Source organism: Stegodyphus dumicola, chromosome 2, assembly GCF_044657685.1.
Source record: "Stegodyphus dumicola isolate Sdum_Otavi_A_Nest chromosome 2, ASM4465768v1".
In the NCBI taxonomy this organism is placed as follows: domain Eukaryota; kingdom Metazoa; phylum Arthropoda; class Arachnida; order Araneae; family Eresidae; genus Stegodyphus; species Stegodyphus dumicola.
Genome location: NC_140769.1, coordinates 190,587,839 through 190,608,063, shown reverse-complemented (window position 1 = coordinate 190,608,063; position 20,225 = coordinate 190,587,839). Strand labels below are relative to the sequence as shown.

At 33.6% G+C, this 20,225-nt stretch overlaps 1 protein-coding gene across 2 annotated transcripts in view; it reads left to right on the top strand.

Annotated features, from left to right (window-relative positions):
* Positions 1-20,225, top strand: part of LOC118197614 (nucleolar MIF4G domain-containing protein 1-like) — a 156,178-nt gene that overhangs the window by 23,467 nt on the left and 112,486 nt on the right. For both annotated transcript variants that reach the window (XM_085811575.1, XM_085811574.1), the window contains exon 2: positions 6,937-7,068. In XM_085811575.1, the coding sequence (XP_085667701.1) occupies positions 6,940-7,068 (129 nt within the window). In that variant the 5' untranslated portion in view covers positions 6,937-6,939. The remainder of the gene's footprint in view (positions 1-6,936; positions 7,069-20,225) is intronic.

Sequence of the window (20,225 nt, the reverse complement as noted above, 5' to 3'; positions counted from 1 at the left end):
AATCTTGAGGAAAATTGATCATGTGCAACTTAGGTTACAAGATCCTAAAATGAATTTTAGAGAAGCGTTCTTGATCGTCTGTAGCAGGAAATAAATAAGTGACGTAAGTGATCTTAACTCCAAATTTGAATTTTTACTGGATGTTGAAAATTTATTAAACAAGGATAATGTTGATAACGGTCTTGAAAAGAATTGTAAAAATTTGGGTGAATTTTATAATACAGATTTTAATAGAACAGAACTCTATGTCGAAATATGTGATTGCAAGATGTTACTCACCAGTAGAAAAAGTTAACCTAAAAACTCCATTACAGCTTCTTACCTTTATAATATCGTATGGAGAAGATGTTTTTCCAAACCTGAGAGTCGCTCTGCAAATACTCCTTACTATTTCAGTATCAATTGCTAGTAGTATCAATTATTATAATATAACACTATATTATTATTAAATATAGCGACCTTATATATATTAACTTTTTAAAATTGTTTGAAAATTGTACTTTTTTTAAAAATTAATTAAGTATGTTAAATAAATAACATCTTTAACTTATTCTAGATGACCGTATGTCCGATTTTTCTACTGACAGACAGATTTCCAAATCCAATTCCAGTCTTAGTTTTTTAACAAGATTCTTTTGCCTCAAATTTAAATTGCTTTTGGCTAAATTATCTCAAGCCTAACCTGAGCCTGTGTACCCTATATATCTTGAAAAACAGAGCAGTATTTTGTAGAAGAGTACCTGCAGTGACTATTCGTAATATATTATAGAATATTTTAAGTTAGGTACTGTAACCTTTTATTTTTGTCTTATATTCTTATTACGAGTATATTCTATATATTACATTACTATATGTTTTTAGGGGGGGCGCCAGAAAGGTATCGTGCCCCGGGCGCCAGTTATGCTAGCTACGCCATTTTTATGCTAGCTACGCCAATTTTCAATTCATATGCCCTTGCTTCTCAAGACAGACGTTCTTCTCTCGCTTCTTGAGACAAGCATTCAGCAATTATTCGGTTTAGAATTAATTTAACTTCTTCCTCATGGTAAAATTGACTTTCAGTGATTAATTTTTTAATTTCTGGGGCCTTACTAGTTAGTGGCACTTTCTCACCTAATTCTTCGGCTACTTCTATTAAATCTTGTTTTCTACCTTTGGCAAGAAATGGCATGTTTAGAAATAAAAAAGAGGCACAGTGGCTAGTGCATCGTGCAGCAGCACCACAGGTCCGAGGTTCAATTCCCGGACTGGGCAAGGTCGACAGCCTTTCACCCCTTGGTTTTCATCACTTGGGTCGATAAAATGAGTACCAAGTTCGTGTGGGGACTAAACACTGAGGATCCTGTGACAAGCTGACCACTTATTTAGTCTAGAAAGCAGATTTTGGGCACTGCAGGCTTTGGCCCATTAGGGCTGTTATGCCACCGAGTTTAGTTTTAGAAATAGAAAAACTTTTGACAGCATTTCAAAATTAATTAAAAAAGGCTTTTAGTCAATATTCAAAAATTCAAATCAACTTGCTCACTCTAGCCTTTTTTTTCTATTAGAAATTCAAGTATGACACAACGTATTTTTGTTTCTAAAATACTTAATGCAGTAAAACTATGTGCTTTCTGATAAACAAAAATCTGCAAAGCTTGCTTTTAATAAATTATACGAAAGTAAATAAAAAAGAATTAAAGCCTCAAAGTGGATTCACACAACAAAACTCTTGATATGGAGCTCAAATTTCATAATAGAAATATTCTAATATTAATGTAGTAAATTTGGCATTCTAATACAAAAGCTCAAAATTTATAATAGAAATATTCTAATATTAATGTAATAAATTTGTGACTCTAATACAAGAGCTCAAATTTTATAATAGAAATATTCTAATATTAACGTAATAAATTTGCAACTCTATTACAAGAGTTCAAATTTTAAAAGAACATTAAATATTTGGACGCTTTAATCCAGAAGCTTAAACTTAGAATATCGTTCTATTAGTTTAACTCGTTAATAAGATGCAACATTTTCATACAAAATGGCACAATATTCATTAAAACTTGTACTCACAAGTACTGTATTTACTTTTGTTTTTAAATAAACACTAGTTTCACCGTTCTATCCCAGCGACTGCAACCAGATATTCATTCTTTTATACGTCTGTAATGAAGTTTTAAGAAATCTCTCCATTTTTGAATGAACAACCAATTTTATTAGTCAAAACATTCTTCTCTACATTTACATTTTTAACATTCTTTACATTTCTTAGTGGAATTATGTTGGTAGTATAGCAATGCAAATACTTTATAATACAGTCAAAAGTCGTTAATCCGGACTCGTCGGGACTTCGGCGATTCCGGATTATCGATTTTTCCGGATTATAGATCATCAGTTTAAATCTGGTAAGATGGCATGCAGAAATTACAAAATTAAAAATATGAAACCGTAATTTATGAAATAAAGAACAATTATGATCTAAAGGGTATCAAAATTTACAAAAAGAAAAAGCTTAATATTTATTTGTTTACTTTATTAAACATTTCCTTCAATGTAAGTTGCTTCGTTTCATGTGATAATACAGTTAAAAGTCGTTAATTCGGACACCCATAATCGGGAATGATCTATAATCCGGACCTCAAAGCTACAAACATTCTGCGCATGCGTCGCGTTCACGCATGCGCACAGGCGTTTACGAGAGCGCGTAAGACTCTTACGGCTGCGAATATGTTTGTGCGCATGCGCGTTTAATGTGTAACGAAGTAATACGCTAAGCTAAAGTTATCTAATTCAGTTAATGTTGCAGATTGCGTTGTTCCTTAATCTTCGAATTGGATCCGGCTTATTATTTTTTGCAGACTGTTAGAGCAATTTTATAAAAGTAAGCTTGAACTTTCGATTATGTCAAATTGAATTTCCGATATATATTTACTACAAAGCGAAAGTATGTTTTGAAATCCGACATCTGTTTATCAATTTCACGCTGCTCTGCGACAGAGGGGGGGGGGTAGAAACGTCATTATTAAATTATGATAGATTAGAAAGATTATGTCATATAGAATTTCCGATATATATTTACTAATATGTAATTTGTATCTACAAAGCGAAAGTATGTTTTGAAATCCGAAATCTGTTTATCAATTTCACGCCGCGGATTGGAAGTTGATCTGTCAGCACTATCCTTATCTTCAGGGCAGATGTTTTTATTTTATTTGGTTTATAATTCCGTACTAAGTGTAGTATTTTATCTCCGTCTTTGATATGATTTAAATCAAATGCCTCGTCATTATAATTCGCTTCCGATAGCGAAGAAAGTAACAGAGGTTATTGAAAACGAAAAAATTTCGATTGACAAATTAGTCGGTATTTTCGACACAGCAATTATAGGACTTGAACAGCGAAACTTTGTAACTGAACAAGAAATTATGTCTGTTTATAGAATTAAAGAGAATGTATTATTACATAAAAAACGAAGCAACTTAAACAACATACATTGAAAGAAATGTTTAATAAAGTAAACAAATAAATATTAAGCTTTTTTTTTTTTTTTTTTTGTAAATTTTGATACCCTTTAGATCACAATTGTTCTTTATTTCGTAAATTATGGTTTCATATTTTTAATTTTATAATTTCTGCATTCCATTTTACCAGATTTAAACTGATGATCTATAATCCGGAAAAATCGATAATCCGGAATCGCCGAAGTCCCGACGAGTCTGGATTAACGACTTTTGACTGTATTATGTACTGTTTGATTAGCTTCTGTGTTTTATATGTAAAATCCTGGCATTCATTTTTTTTGTAATATATCAGAAATTCTATTTGACATAATCTTTCTAATCTATCATAATCTAATAATGACGTTTCTGCCCCCTCCCTCTGCCGCAGAGCAGCGTGAAATTGATAAACAGATTTCGGATTTCAAAACATACTTTCGCTTTGTAGTAAATATATATCGGAAATTCTATTTGACATAATCGAAAGTTCAAGCTTACTTTTATAAAATTGCTCTAACAGTCTGCAAAAAATAATAAGCCGGATCCAATTCGAAGATTAAGGAACAACGCAATCTGCAACATTAACTGAATTAGATAACTTTAGCTTAGCGTATAACTCCGTTACACATTAAACGCGCATGCGCACAAACATATTCGCAGCTGTAAGGGTCTTATGCGCTCTCGTAAACGCCTGTGCGCATGCGTAAATGCGACGCATGGGCAGAAAGTTTGTAGCTTTGAGGTCCGGATTATAGATCATTCCGGATTATGGGTGTCCGAATTAACGACTTTTGACTGTACATATATTTAAAACATAATTACAAAATGTTTACCTCCAATCATATTAAAACCTATTGATCTTAATGGGAAGTTAGAGAATGTTTTGGTCTCCAAGAAGGGGTGCGTACTGCTTCAAGGCAGTGCATAGGAAAACCAGTTTGGTCCTCTCCTCATATTTCCTGTCTCCATGGATTTTATAAATTGGCATTCATCTTATGGTACTTGTGTATGATTATAAATTGCCATTCATCTTATGGTACATGTGAGCATAATTGCTGGAAGAATGGTATCATAACCATTCTTCCAGCAATTATGCTCATAACATTCTGTCAGTTAAGCAAATGCTGTCATTTTTGTATGTATTCTTTTTTGTTGTATTCCAAGTTCCAATGATTATTTTAAACAAATTGTAATATTTTTTCCTCAAACTTAGTTTTAAAATATGAGTTTGTGGAATGGAAGAAATTGCAGGAATACAGAATTTTTCTGAAAATGTTTTCTAATGAAAATAATGAGGAAATGCATTTCTTCAATAACTACTGTTACTGAGAATTGTATGGAGCCAAGTCTGCACAATTCTCTGATTTTTTTTTTTTTTTTTTTTAAAGCAAAAACGTGATCATTTTGTACTTTAGGAGAAGAATAGTACAAAAGAATTACACAAAGATTTGAAGAAGAATGCATTTTTTTTTAGTGGGTCAGACAATCCTTATTTAGTAATTCAGATTTGTATTTTTAAATTGCTAAAGTAAGTTTTCTTTTCATATGTTGATAATGTTTACTGACTTACAATAAATATTGATAGTTTGGAAATCTTTCCCCCCAAAAAAGGGCAAAAACCACTAACTTGCACCCAATAAGTACCTTTTACCTTTTCGTCTGTAAAAAATCGCCAAATTGTACCAAGGTAGTTGCATTAATATGTTAGTACCCATCCTATTTTAGACCACTGGGTGAATGCCTAGAGGAGAATTTGTGCCTGTCTGCCTTTTGCCAGCTGTGAAGCATGAAAATAGTTCTCTGTTAGTAAGGCATGCAATCTTGGTCCACTTGGGGGAAGATGATAATGTGGGAACTACATGGGAAGATAATATCCTATTACAGTCAAAAGTTGTTAATCTGGACTCGTCGGGACTTCGGCGATTCCGGGTTATCGATTTTTCCGGATTATAGATCATCAGTTTAAATCTGGTAAAATGGAATGCAGAAATTATAAAATTAAAAATATGAAACCGTAATTTACGAAATAAAGAACAATTGTGATCTAAAGGGTATCAAAATTTACAAAAAAAAAAAAAAAAAAAAAAAAAAAAAAAAGCTTAATATTTATTTGTTTACTTTATTAAACATTTCTTTCAATGTAAGTTGGTTAAGTTGCTTCATTTTATGTGATAATACTTTCTCTTTAATTCTATAAACAGACATATTTCTTCTTCAGTTACAAAGTTCCGCTGTTCAAGTCCTCTAATTTCTGTGTCCAGAATACCGACTAATTTGTCAATCGAAATTTTTTCGTTTTCAATAACCTCTGTGTCACTTTCTTCACTATCGAAAGCGAATTATAATGACGAGGAATTTGATTTAAATCATATCAAAGACGGAGTACATCAAGATGAAATACTACATTTAGTAAGGAATTATAAGCCAAATAAAATAAAAATATCTGCCCTGAAGATAAGGATAGTGCTGAAAGATCAACTTCCAATTCATTGCGCCCCCCCCAACCCGAAGAGCAGCGTGAAATTGATAAACAGATTTCAGAATGGTTAGAGAAACGAAGGATATGCCTTTATCTATTTTTTGCAGCAATTCCACTTTTTGTTTAATGGACTTTGAAAAATACTTTTGCTTTGTAAATCCTTTACATATTAGTAAATATATATCAGAAATTCTATTTGACATAATCAAAAGTTCAAGCTTACTTTTATAAAATTGCTCTAACAGTCTGCAAAAAATAATAAGCCGGATCCAATTCGAAGATTAAGGAACAATGCAATCTGCAACATTAACTGAATTAGATAATTTTAGCTTAGCTTATACCGTCCGTTATACATTAAACGCGCATACGTAAACGTATTATTCGCATGCACACACGCATATTTGCAACCGTAAAGGTCTTACGCGACGCATGCGCAGAAAGTTTGTAGCTTTGAGGTCTGGATTATAGATCATTCCGGATTATGGGTGTCCGAATTAACAACTTTTGACTGTTCTATTGAGAATACTAGTGGATCATGTCCATCCTTTTATCCACTCTTTAATATTTCTATCCACACTGCGTAGTGTGTTCTGCACTAATCTGAAGAAATTGTGTTGAAGCGGGACATATCATCTGGTGTTCTCACCCCTCAAACCTGAACATCATTAAATATTTGAAGTTCAGGCTTCTTGCTTGAATCCTGACTGTAGCTACATTTTCAGAGGTTGAGATTGCTGTGCGAGAGAAATGGTTTAGTATTTCCTAAAAAATATGGTGCAAGACCTCTCTTTGTATCTCATGTTACATAGAATGTGTATTTCAGTCAAAGGATAGTCTAACCTTTATCAGTAAAGATTTTCTCTTATTTCACAGGTGTTTATATTATATTGTACTTCATCTGTAATTAAATTTTAAAACAAGTGCATAGTTTTCATATATTAAAAAAATTTAAATGAATTTGATCTTTATTTACAGAACATGTATAAACAAGATATGAAGAAAAGAAGTAAAGGAGCTGAAAAAAGACATGAAAGGAAACCGATGTCTGATGAATCCTTAGCTGAATCAAAAAGTCTATCTGTTATGTTTGCCAAGTCTTCAAAAGAGGTCTTTATTTTTTTTTAAATTTAGAATATCATGATATTCCTTAGTAAATAGATTATATTATCCCAAACACAGTAAAAACTTGACTAGCTGGAAAGCACGGGAAATGCCGAGTTCTGGATGCATAATAATTCCAGAAACCGAGCATATAAAAAGTGGAATTTATACTACAAAAGCCAAATTAATGGGGAAAATTTTTCTCTAAAATTATAAAAACAATCATCTTAATTGTTTCCATTTTGAATATCAAGAGCATATGTTTAAAATTATACAAGATTTAGAAAAGAAGAAAGCAGAACATATTTAATTCCTGAAAGGCATATTTTGATTATTATGAATTCCTGCTGAACATGAAAGTTGGTAGCTATGTCACTATTTGTTCCAGTAGAAGTTTAAATGAACAAATTTATTAAATTAGAGCATATGAAAAACTTAAATCACTTATAATAATTTTTCACATTAAATTGCCATTGTCTATCCATTTTTAAAGTCACATATCATGGCTTTTTTTAATGCCCAGATCCTGTAACTTTGAAAATATTCCATCCACTTCATTTAGCCGCACATATTAAAAATTTTCTCAAAATGCAAGGAAAAAATAGAGCTTTTACCTTTCTTTGCAGAAATTAAACTTAGTTCAGATTAAATTAAAAAGGGAATTTTTATGATTTTAAAGTCATGCCTATTCATTATTAACACTAAATCACGTTATTTGGTGACAATATATATAAACTAATAGATATAATCTACTTTAATTAAACTTAGGAGATAATATAATTCTACTTTAATTAAACTTAGGAGATAATATAATCTACTTTAATTAAACTTAGGAGATAATATAATCAATTAATCAATATTGTTTAGGATACTTCGGCGATTCCGGATTTAGGATTTTTCCGGATAATAGATCATCAATTTAAATCTGGTAAGATGGCATGCATAAATTATGCAATTAAAAATATGAAATCGTAATTTATGAAATAAAGAACAATAATGATCTAAAAGGTATAAAAATTTACAAAAAAAAAAAAAAAAAAAAAAAAAAAAGTAATACTTATTTGTTTGCTTTATTAAACATTTCTTTCAATATAAGTTGTTTAAATTGCTTCCATAAAAAATTCTAAAATTTCCTTTTTCTTATGTCATATACAATTGACTTTCCAATGCCATACTCCTCGCATAATTTTGAGACGGATATGCCTTTATCCATTTTTTGCAGCAATTCCACTTTTTGTTTAATGGACATCGAAACATGGTTTCGCTTTGTAGATCCTTTGGCAGCTCCAGGACTGGAAACTCTTTTCGATATAATTGAAAGTTCAAGTTTAATTTTTATAAAATTGCTGTAATAATAACAGTCTGCAAAAAATAATAAGCTGGATCAAATTAGGAGATTAAGGAGCAGCGCCATCTGCTATATAACTGAAATGCCTTAGAATCAGTTAAGATAATTTTAGTCTAGCTTAATAGCATCTGTTATACATTATTGGCTGTGTATCACAAGATAGGCAACGAAAGCCAAGTTGTTCCACTAAGTTTTGTCTTGCTCCTATTGCGTACTGAATTAAGCCTGAATTTTATTAATTATTTACTATACTTATATTTATTTTTTGCACATGCTTAAAACTAATCTGAGTCCTAAATAAATGAACTCCCACATATGCTAGATACCGCCTGGTGCAGTCTGTAAATTCTGCTACAAATGGCCTTCCTAAGTTTTAAATTTTCACAGCGCCTAAACTTTGTATCCCAGTGCTTCCCCCCCCCCAAAAAAAATATAAAAAACTTCATCCGTGACTTTTGCCACTCAGTGCTTCCCCAAATTCCAAAACTTGTGTCTTTCCTAAATTCTGCCACCACTTCTGGGTTTATGGTGAATAACATATCAGTTATTCTTAATTAAAATAGCACTAAAAGTAATCTTTTGGCCTTTGAGTTTCGTTAGCAAAATCTGTTTTTAGCATATGAAAAGAAATATTTGTTGAATTTTTCCTCGTCAACATTACTTAGAGCATTTAAAAAATCGGTACTATTCCATTTTGAGGACATAAAAATTGCAGCGAAAATGTATGCGCAAAAGCGTCAAATTTAGCAAATGAGCCCATTTAACAGCGCGCCAAATTTAGCGTACATGCTGATTTCAGATTGCGTAAATTTATATAGTTCTATATTTCTTAAGACGCCATTGAAATACTAGTTTAATTTTTAAATCCTTTTTTTAATTTTAAATTATGAAATGAATTGGATTTAACAATTTGGGGATTGCATATGACAAAAAGTGTATATTTATATACACTATGTTATATAATAGAATTTTGGGTAAAGTGCAGAATCATCCACTGCTTGATGAGTTTTTAAGAATTGCACATACTCGGTATCCATGTACACATCGACCTATTTTCACTTAAAAAAAAAAAAAAAAAATCCCAGAATTGCACAGAAATGGCACTGCACACACCTTTGACCTTATCTATGTACTCACCGACCTATTTTCACTTAAAAAGTAAAAGAAAATTGACAAAAATCCAATTGTTTTGTGTGTGTTACAAGGTTTTCACCCTTGTAAAAAGCAGCAAACAAATAAGTGGGCAATTCTGCACTTTACCGAGAATTTTTTGAAAGAAAAGGCGTCATTCATTATAGAAACTTATGTTTGAACAACCAACGAGATGAAACTATGCTTTAGCGATAACTCAATAGCGAAATAGTGATGCAGGCATCTATTCAGTTATGTTTAGCAATTTTTATATAAATTATAATATTGATTTGAAATAGTTATTTACTCTTATGCTTCCATTCAGCCATGTTTAGCCTTTTTTTTATATAAATTATAATAATCAAATGTATGGTACTTTTCCATTTCGCTGGCGCAAATCTCGCCAAGCAGACTTTGTTGGCGAAAACATAGAGTATACACATAAAAAATGTTAAGAAATGTTAATTCTAAGAATTTTTTATTTTGAAGGTATAAACATTTTAATATGGTTTAAAATTTTGTAAAAAGCCAATAAATAAAGACAATAAATTTGTAAAAAGACATTAATTTATGAATTTACTATGCTTTCATGGTTCTACATCCTGATTTTCCGGTTCGTATCACGTGACACCAAGTGATCTCATCTCATGTAAACTACGCTACAAAAATCTAATTCTCTCAGTAATTATCTACATTAATTGCAAGTTAAATCTTAATTTGGAATAAAAGTTTAAATGCAAGAATTATTTCAATTCGTACGAATAGCTTACTCAGAAAATATGTAAAACCGCAGTGCTTTGCTTCGCTAGTGCATTTTCGTTAGAATTGATGAATTCGACACTTGATTTTGTCTTTTCTATATTTTCGCCTTTGGGTGAGTTGTGTGATTGCATTCTAATTGACTTAATTACCGCAAATTGTCTTAGGGCATAAAATTTAGCCATCCTCTATAAAAATTCTGCATAATTGTATGTCAGTATTGAAAGAAACAATCAATCTGAAAAGAAATGGCTGTGACTTGTTTTGAAAATGAAGCGTAAAAGGTTACTAGCAAAGATATTCCATTTGGCATCAGTTGTACCATTATTGGCGACTTTATCGTTTGCGCCGGCAAAACGGAAAAGTACCGAAAGTATTATATAAAATTAACCTTTCATCTAAATTAAAACATCAATCTTAGATAGTTATGTACTATTATACGAGGGCTATCCAGAAAGTAGATTACGTTTTGGAATAAAAAAATAAACAAAGTATAGGAAACAAATTTTATTATATACAGATGAAAGCCACACTCAAATACTACTTTTCTACATAGTCACCATACAAATTAAGGCATTTATCGTATCGATGTACGAGCTTGGAAATTCCTTCGTCGAAAAATTCGGCCGCCTGCGCCTTCAACCACTTCGTTACCTCTTCTTGCCTTCCATCTTGCACAAAACTTGTGGTAACCAAGCTTTTCGCTGATGATTTCGTGCAACAAACTTTGCGAAATTTGTGGAAAACTCAAAGAAAGTTCCGTTATTGTGAAATTTCGATTTTCACGGACTTTAGCATCGACTTTTTCGAGAAGTTCGGCGGTCACTATGCTGGGTCTCCCACTTCGATCTTCGTCGTGAACATTGGTTCGGCCATTTTGAAATCTTATGACCCACTGACGCACTCCACCTTCAGTGATAATGTTGTCCCCATACACTTCACGAAGCTGCCGATAGATTTCTATCGGTTTACAGTTTTTTGCAGTCAGAAACCTTATTACTGAGTGCACCTCGCAGCTCGCGGGATTTTCAATTAACGCAGACATTTCAAACCATCACAGTATCTGAACGGAGCACAGCACGAACCTCTCACTAGCACGGCTAGATGCAGACTGAGCTGCGCAACGCTCTGACCCCAAGATGGCCGCGCTAGCCCCGCCCCTAGCGGACACAGACGGAAACGTAATCTACTTCCTGGATGGCCCTCGTACATGCTTTCTTGAGTTAGGGTTGCTGCAATTATTTTTGGCAGCACTGACATCAACAATAGTTTGGCGATTTTTTTTACTTCCCTCAAAACCGAATAGTACCAAAAAATCTGTAATCATCATCAAGCCTAATGTTAGCAGAAAAGGTTGCTTTACTCTTGTTATTCAATTACTAATATAAAAAAAAAAAGTTTAGACATCACTGCATGAGTTATTGCTGAAGCTGTCATGTATTGCTAAACATGCGGTGTTGAAAGCAAAATGTAATAAATAATGACTCGCCAGGTCGGCGTCAGGGATATAAAATAGGTGAATGTTTTGGTTTGAGATGTGATGCCAAGCAGATACTCAGCTGCAGAGCCAAATTATTAATCTCACAAATTTATGCTTACATGATTGTTTTTTCATAACGATGTATTTTATTTAGTGCTTAAGTGAAATTAAGAATCGGAATTTTTAAGTGAAAATCTCCAGACGTTTTATCATGGAAGGAAAAATCAAACGTGCGTGCATAAAGCATACCCCCCCCCCAAAAAAAAAGGGTTTGTGGCTTTGAGGTCCAGATTTTAGATCATTCTGGTTTTTGGACTTTGTACTGTATTTACTAAATTTTGTGTAAGAGAAATTTTTTTTCTGAAATTCTAAAATGTTGTGGTTGGTTGAACGTCAGGTAGTCCAGCTTTTACTGTTTATTTTAACAAAAGAGAGATAATACAGTCAAAAGTCGTTAATTCGGACATCCATAATCCGGACCTCAAAGCTACAAACTTTCTGCGCGTGCGTCGCGTTGACGCTTGCGCGTAAGACCTTTACCGCTGCGAATTTGCGTGTGCGCGTGTGCAAAATACGTTTACGAATGCGCGTTTAATGTATAACGGACGGGATAAGCTAAGCTAAAATTATCTAATTATCTATTTCAGTTAATGTTGCAGATTGCGTTGTTCCTTAATCTTCGAATTGGATCCGGATTATTATTTTTTGCAGACTGTTAGAGCAATTTTATAAAAGTAAGCTTGAACTTTCGATTATGTCAAAAAGAATTTCCGATATATACGAGGGCTATCCAGAAAGTAGATTACGTTTTGGAATAAAAAAATAAACAAAGTATAGGAAACAAATTTTATTATATACAGATGAAAGCCACACTCAAATACTACTTTTCTACATAGTCACCATACAAATTAAGGCATTTATCGTAGCGATGTACGAGCTTGGAAATTCCTTCGTCGAAAAATTCGGCCGCCTGTGCCTTCAACCACTTCGTTACCTCTTCTTGCAGCTGTGCGTCGTCATCAAAACGCTGCATAGCCAGCCACTTCTTCATTGCTGGGAAAAGTGGAAGTCGCTCGGTGCCAGGTCGGGACTGTACGGCGGATGAGGAAACAACTCCCACTTAAAAGATTCAAGAACTTTACGAGTGACATTTGCCGTGTGGGGCCGGGCGTTGTCGTGAATCAACAAGATCTTAGAGCTCAACATTCCTCTGCGCTTGTTTTGAATTGCTCTTCTGAGTTTTTGAAGAGTTTGGCAATACCTTTGAGAGTTTATTGTAGTGCCTCTTTCCAGGAAGTCCACCAAAATTACACCTTTTCTGTCCCAAAAAACGGTCGCCATCATCTTCCTTGCCGACATTGTTTGCATGCATTTCTTGGGTTTTTGGGGAGAACTTGTGTGCCCCCACTGCATTGATTGCAATTTCGTTTCACAGTTCACATGTTTCACCCATGTTTCGTCACCAGTAACGATGCGATCGAGTAAAGAGTCACCATCCTTATGGTAAGCGTCCAAAAAGTTCAACGCTGCAGCCATTCGCTGATTTTTGTGGTCCTCTGTCAAGATTTTTGGAATCCATCTTGCACAAAACTTGTGGTAACCAAGCTTTTCGCTGATGATTTCATGCAACAAACTTCGCGAAATTTGTGGAAAACTCAAAGAAAGTTCCGTTATTGTGAAATTTCGATTTTCACGGCCTTTAGCATCGACTTTTTCGAGAAGTTCGGCGGTCACTATGCTGGGTCTCCCACTTCGATCTTCGTCGTGAACATTGGTTCGGCCATTTTGAAATCTTATGACCCACTGACGCACTCCACCTTCAGTGATAATGTTGTCCCCATACACTTCACGAAGCTGCCGATAGATTTCTATCGGTTTACAGTTTTTTGCAGTCAGAAACCTTATTACTGAGCGCACCTCGCAGCTCGCGGGATTTTCAATTAATGCAGACATTTCAAACCATCACAGTATCTGAACGGAGCACAGCACGAACCTCTCACTAGCACGGCTAGATGCAGACTGAGCTGCGCAACGCTCTGACCCCAAGATGGCCGCGCTAGCCCCGCCCCTAGCGGACACAGACGGAAACGTAATCTACTTCCTGGATGGCCCTCGTATTTACTAATATGTAAAGGATATACAAAGCGAAAGTATCTTTCAGAGTCTATTAAACAAAAAGTGGAATTGCTGCAGAAAATGGATAAAGGCATATCCCTTGCTTATTTAAACTTTAACGTTTGTTTATCTAAACTTTAACGTTTGTTTATCTAAACTTTGTTTATCTTTAACGCCCGGGCGGCCTGCAATGAATTGGAAGTTGATCTGTCAGCACTATCCTTATCTTAAGGGCAGATGTTTTATTTTATTTGGCTTATAATTGCTTACTCAATGTAGTATTTCATCTCGATGTACTCCGTCTTTGATATGATTTAAATCAAATGCCTCGTCATTGTAATTCGCTTCCGATAGCGAAGAAAGTAACAGAGGTTATTGAAAACGAAAAAATTTCGATTGACAAATTAGTCGGTATTTCCGACACAGCAATTATAGGACTTGAACAGCGAAACTTTGTAACTGAACAAGAAATTATGTCTGTTTATAGAATTAAAGAGAATGTATTATTACATAAAAAACGAAGCAACTTAAACAACTTACATTGAAAGAAATGTTTAATAAAGTAAACAAATAAATATTAAGCTTTTTTTTTTTTTTTTTTTTTTTTTTTTTTGTAAATTTTGATACCCTTTAGATCACAATTGTTCTTTATTTCGTAAATTACGGTTTCATATTTTTAATTTTATAATTTCTGCATTCCATTTTACCAGATTTAAACTGATGATCTATAATCCGGAAAAATCGATAACCCGGAATCGCCGAAGTCCCGACGAGTCTGGATTAACGACTTTTGACTGTATTACATACTGTTTGATTAGCTTCTGTGTTTTATATGTAAAATCCTGGCTTTCATTTTTGATCTCCTTGCAGTTTTCTTTAAAGTTTTCATGTATTTGCTAAGGCAATACAATATTCTATATTATGTGGGGTTTTTTCAAAAAAATTTTAAAGATTTTTGGTATCTTCTTTTTAAAGTAGTCATTCTGTTTATTTGTAAAATATGAACTTCAGATCTTCCCAAAGGGTTCTGCATTAGCTGCTTAAATGAGAAAGTATCACCTGAGGGTTTGTTACTATTTTCAGCACCAGAAAGGCTATTAAACTCGATCCTCAATTTTGTGGTGTATCACATTTCAAGTCAGAAGTTGATATACATGCCACTCTTGTGTCATAGATTTGATATAGTTGTAAATTTCTGTAAATATTTAAATTCTATCAAAGATGCTTAGAATGCGTACAATACTTAAGACATAATTTTCTAACAAACAGATGCTAATAATAAAAAATCTGTTGTGAACATCACATGACTTCTTTGTACAGCCTGTTAAATTATACACATTTTTTCCTGCATTTCATTTAAACTTATTTCTTGGAGTTATTCTAACTTGAATAACCAATCCCTTAGCGCAATTTGAAAATGCCTTGTTCAGTGTACTTGTATGGGTTCAATGTTTATGAGACAGATGAAATCTGAATTATAGTATTGACAAAAGATGCTTAAGTGTGCGATGGAAATTATCATGCCTGCGACAGAAATCTTCATTTGCAGTCAGTGACAATTTTCATCTTTACTGCACAGTATGCATATATACTCACCATAACACAAGTATAAAAATTTGAACTTTTTGCTGAGGCTTTCTGTTGACTACTTAATTCTGACCTTTATTTTGCCTGTTTGTTGCCAATGTCTGGTGTCTGCTCATGTATGTTAATTATTAAATGTTTAACCTCTTGCGAGTCATGCTTTCCTCTTTTTTAAATGTTAAATGGTTTGATGTTTAATGTTAAATGATTTTAACTGTTAGCTGAAGTTTGTAATTCTTAGGCATTTTTGGCAACTTCTGAAGTCTGATAGTGATAAACCATTGCTATATTTTGGTGACCTGAAGTGTAAACTATACTAGTGCATCGTTCATTGCAGCTACATCTGTCTTGAAGACTGGTTGTGATTTCGCCATGGTTTTGTATGGAAGGCATTTTTCCACTTATAAAATCTTGTGGTCCAGTACTTATCCAAATAAAGTATGCTGCAGTTTTGCTGGAAAAAGTTTTTGAGCAACCTGGGTGGATTTTGTGATTTCACTGCGATATTGCATAAGTATAAATGTTTCCGAAGAATATTTTGGTGAATATTTCCATCAGTTTCTGAGTTGGGGCTGAAATTGCATTACCCTTTTAAATTATCAGTTTTTTTAATGCAGAGGAGAGATTTTTCGTATCTTGTTTTTGTAATTTAAATGTTTTTAAATTTCATTGGATTTTTAATGATTCTTAGAATATCTTTAAAGTGTATTTATTTAAAGAAAATATTTTTTACTGCATGATCTTGGCATTTGCTGCAGTCTGTTTTTCCTTATTGATAATGTGTATAGTGTATTTTTACAAGGTGAATATTTGACATTTTGTTAATATTCATATATTTTTCATTCTCATGTGTGGTTATAGGTATGTGATGTATTCTTTCATACCATGCTTTATTATTGATATTTTTCTTGTCTTTGGAATTAGAGTCATATTATCTTTTCTAAATTTAATAGTCATGTTGTATAGTGAAAGTTCTACTAATGATTTTCCAACTGAAAATATAGCAGTTGTTCAGGTATTGCATATTTCAATAAAATTACTGCCATTTTAGGAAACTAGCTGTGCATTATGGTTTTTTAGATTAGAATCGCAGTTTTCCTTTTCTGATATTACTTGGGATTTAACAAAATTTAAACATGCTGCTGCTGCTGTGGATTCTTATACGCTTAATTCTGTTAGCGATATCATTTTAAAACCTCCTGTTATTGGAAATATATTCTAAAGCAAAGCTTGATTGCAGTATATTCTGAAAGCGAAAAGTTGAAAATTGGTACTCTGTTGCAAGGTCTTGAGCTTGGTGACCAGCGTCTTTCTCAGTTGTTGACTTATATCTTTATCTTGTGATACTGTAGGTGAGCCCTTGTTAAGATCTTTGTGGCATGCAGTACTGCACAATAATATACAGTCTATTTGGTTGCTCTAAGTGAAGATGATTTGAGTAAATTGGTTACAGTCACTGATAAGATTACTGAGCCCACATCTCACTCTTATGTGAATACAGCTACCCCACTCTTATGTGAATACAGCTGTGACCTCTGAGTCGAATGAAGCTGCTACAACTTGTTTGGAATTTCTGGTTGTGCAAATGATAAAGCAAGTTGGTAAGTTAGCCTTTGCCTTGGATTTTAATTCATGCAGTTCAAAGTGCAATTTTTGGGTCTCAAGTGGGCACAATAGTTCATGTGAGTGCATTAATCACTATAAAGAGTGAATAGATGACCTTTGTTTCTATCATATAAATTTTGGTGAGTGTGCAAGGAAATGTCACTCTGCATGTGTTCCTTTTGTGAAATGAAAATGTCTAATCGCATGCTGTTTAAGGTAGAGCTCCCGAGATGAATCATATACTTTTGGGCGACCCCTTGTCAAAATTAAAATATTTACTAGACACTGATGTGTATGTGTTGGTATTACCACAAGTGTATGCTCAGGCTTGTGGGCATTTTCAGGATTTGGTTTTATTCACTGTGAATGGAAATAAGATGCCCACGTTTGACACTAAATGTCGTACTTTGGATTTAAATTTTTGTCACACCTTTACATAGTTAATTGTCATTGCAGATATAAATCAGCCAATTTTGGGTGCTGATTTCCTTAAAAAATATGGATTTCTTGTTAACATTGCTAATAATTGCCTTATCGATTCCGAGAATGGTTATCATTGCATGGCAAATTGTTTAAAAGTTCATTTGATTTAGATATATCTGTATGTCTGAATGACTCTGAATTTAATAAATTAATAACCGAGTATCCTGAGCTCACTATTCCTTCTTATGTAACCAATAATAATCAGACTTCATCATTTCCCATTATACTGAAACTAAAGGTCCTGATGTATTTTCTAAACCCTGTCATTTGTCACTGGATTTGCTCCAGGTGGCACAATAGGAGTTTGAGTATCTCATGTCACAGTGAATCATTCAGCTATCGAAAAGTGCTTGGGGTTAGACTTGTAAGGCTAATGGTGACCAATACCCTTGTGGTGATTATTGCCACCTGAATGCTATGACTATTCCTGACTGGTTCCTGGTACTGCATATTCAGGACTGTACACAGATTTTTTTAAGGCCTGATTTGGTTAGGGTGTATCATCAAATTCCTGTTAACTTAGAGAACATGTCTAAAACAGCTGTGACTATCTCATATTTATTGTTTGGGTTCCCTAAAACCCCATTTGGTTTGCAAAATGCAGGCCATACATTCCAAAGATTTATTCATCTAGTACTTAGATGCTTAAGTACAAAACTTAGACTTTTGTGTTCCATTACTTTGATGATTTACTTGTGGCTTTAACAAATGAAGATGAGCACAAGAGCCACTTCTATTTGATTTTTGATAGATTACTAGATGGATAGATTACGAGATTTGTAATCTCTCTATTTAGTAATCTATCATGTATTAAAATTAAATCCTTCTAAATATATACTGGGGAAGTCATCAGTATCGTTTCGTGGTTGTTAAATTACTTCTTATCTTTGACCTCTTCCTGAAAAAAGCTGCAGTAATTTCTAGCTTTCTGAAATTTGCAATAATATCTAAATTAAAGAGTTTTATAGCAGTGTTGAATTTTTATCGATGATTTTTGCCTAATGCAGTTACTACCTAAGCTCCACTTCATTCTCTCTTAAAAGATTTTAAGTAGAATGATAAACTTCCAATTTCTTTGACATCAAAAACAGCTGCAGCCTTTAAAAAAATGTAAAACTGATCTAACAAATTTAGTGATGCTTGGTTACCATGCCCATGGTCAGTGGTTGTCATTAATGGTTGACGCCTCAGATATGGTTTATTGGAGTTGCTTTGCATTCGCTGTTTGATGAACATCTTCAACCACTACCTTTTTTTCCCCCCAAAAAAACTAACTCCAGCTAAAACTGGCTATTGGAGCTGCTTTGCATTCACTATGTGATAAACATCTTCAACCACGAGCTTCCCCCCCCAAAAAAAAATTAACTCCAGCTAAAACTAAGTATAGCATACATGATAGAGAATTTCTCACTATCTTCTGCACTATAAGGCATTTTCAACATAATCTTGAGGGACATGTTTTTACAATTTTTACAGTTCATCACCCTCTCATTTTTTATCAGAAAAAAAAGTCAGATTCTGCATCACTTTGGCAGATTAGGCATGTGAACTATATTATTTAGTTCAGTACTGACATACAATATGTTCCTGGACCAGAAAAGATTGTGGCAGATATTGAATTGAATCGTGTTGTTCACTGAAAGAAGGTAATTGAAGTTACAAAAGATAGAATTGTCTCCTGGGCATGTATATTGTGATGTAAGTGGTGATGAGATGTGTCCCTTTGTTTCCAGCCAACTCCGGAGAGCAATATTTGATTCATTCCATAGACTTTATCATCCAGGTATGCAACCGACCAAAAGACAGATTCTTTCTCATTTTGTTGAGCCTTCTATGTCAAATGATTGTGTTACTTAGACTTGTGCTTGCAGAAGTCCAAAATTATGCATCATACTCATAGTCCATTGTAGTCCTCTGCTGTACCCAGTCAATGTTTTGAGCATGTGCATTTGTATACAGTTGGGCTTCTGCCATCCTTGGAAGGATACTCCTACCTTTAACTGATAACTGCAGACATTATTCAATGTCAGTGGTTTAGGAGTTTGTTAAAGTTGATCAACTTCTTTGGATCATGTAGCATGCTTTATTTTCTCAAATTATTTCTGCGGGTCTTATTCCACAGAAATAATTGTGGAATTCTATGGGACTTTATGGGTCTTATTTTTTTCTTTTCTGTCACCATCGATAGGACAGCTAGTCCTCTGGTTTAAGTACTGTTTAACCTTTGGATCATGTTGAGGAAATAAAAAGCACTTGAGCTTTTCAGAGATTTGACAGTATAAAGCAAGGAATTTCAGAACAGGGACAAGAAGGGAAAGTACATGATGGGACACTGCTATTACAGTATTATAGTATAGGTTGGGCAAACAAATATGATAAGGTTAGGGTGGGGTTACAAATACAGATGTAAGGTTGAAACAATAAAAGTGTTTAAACATTACATGTCAAGTAAGAAAAATTTATAACAAGAATGTTTATGGATATATATATATTATGGCTTAATACAGCTGAATTTGTTATATGGTGCTATACTAGTTATATTTCTATATACTAGTTACGTTATGATGCGCCTGGCAGTATTGACTAACTATCACAAGTCTTGTCTCCTTGTAATAGTGAGAGCATGGGAAGTGCAGACCTTAATGGATATTTCATGCC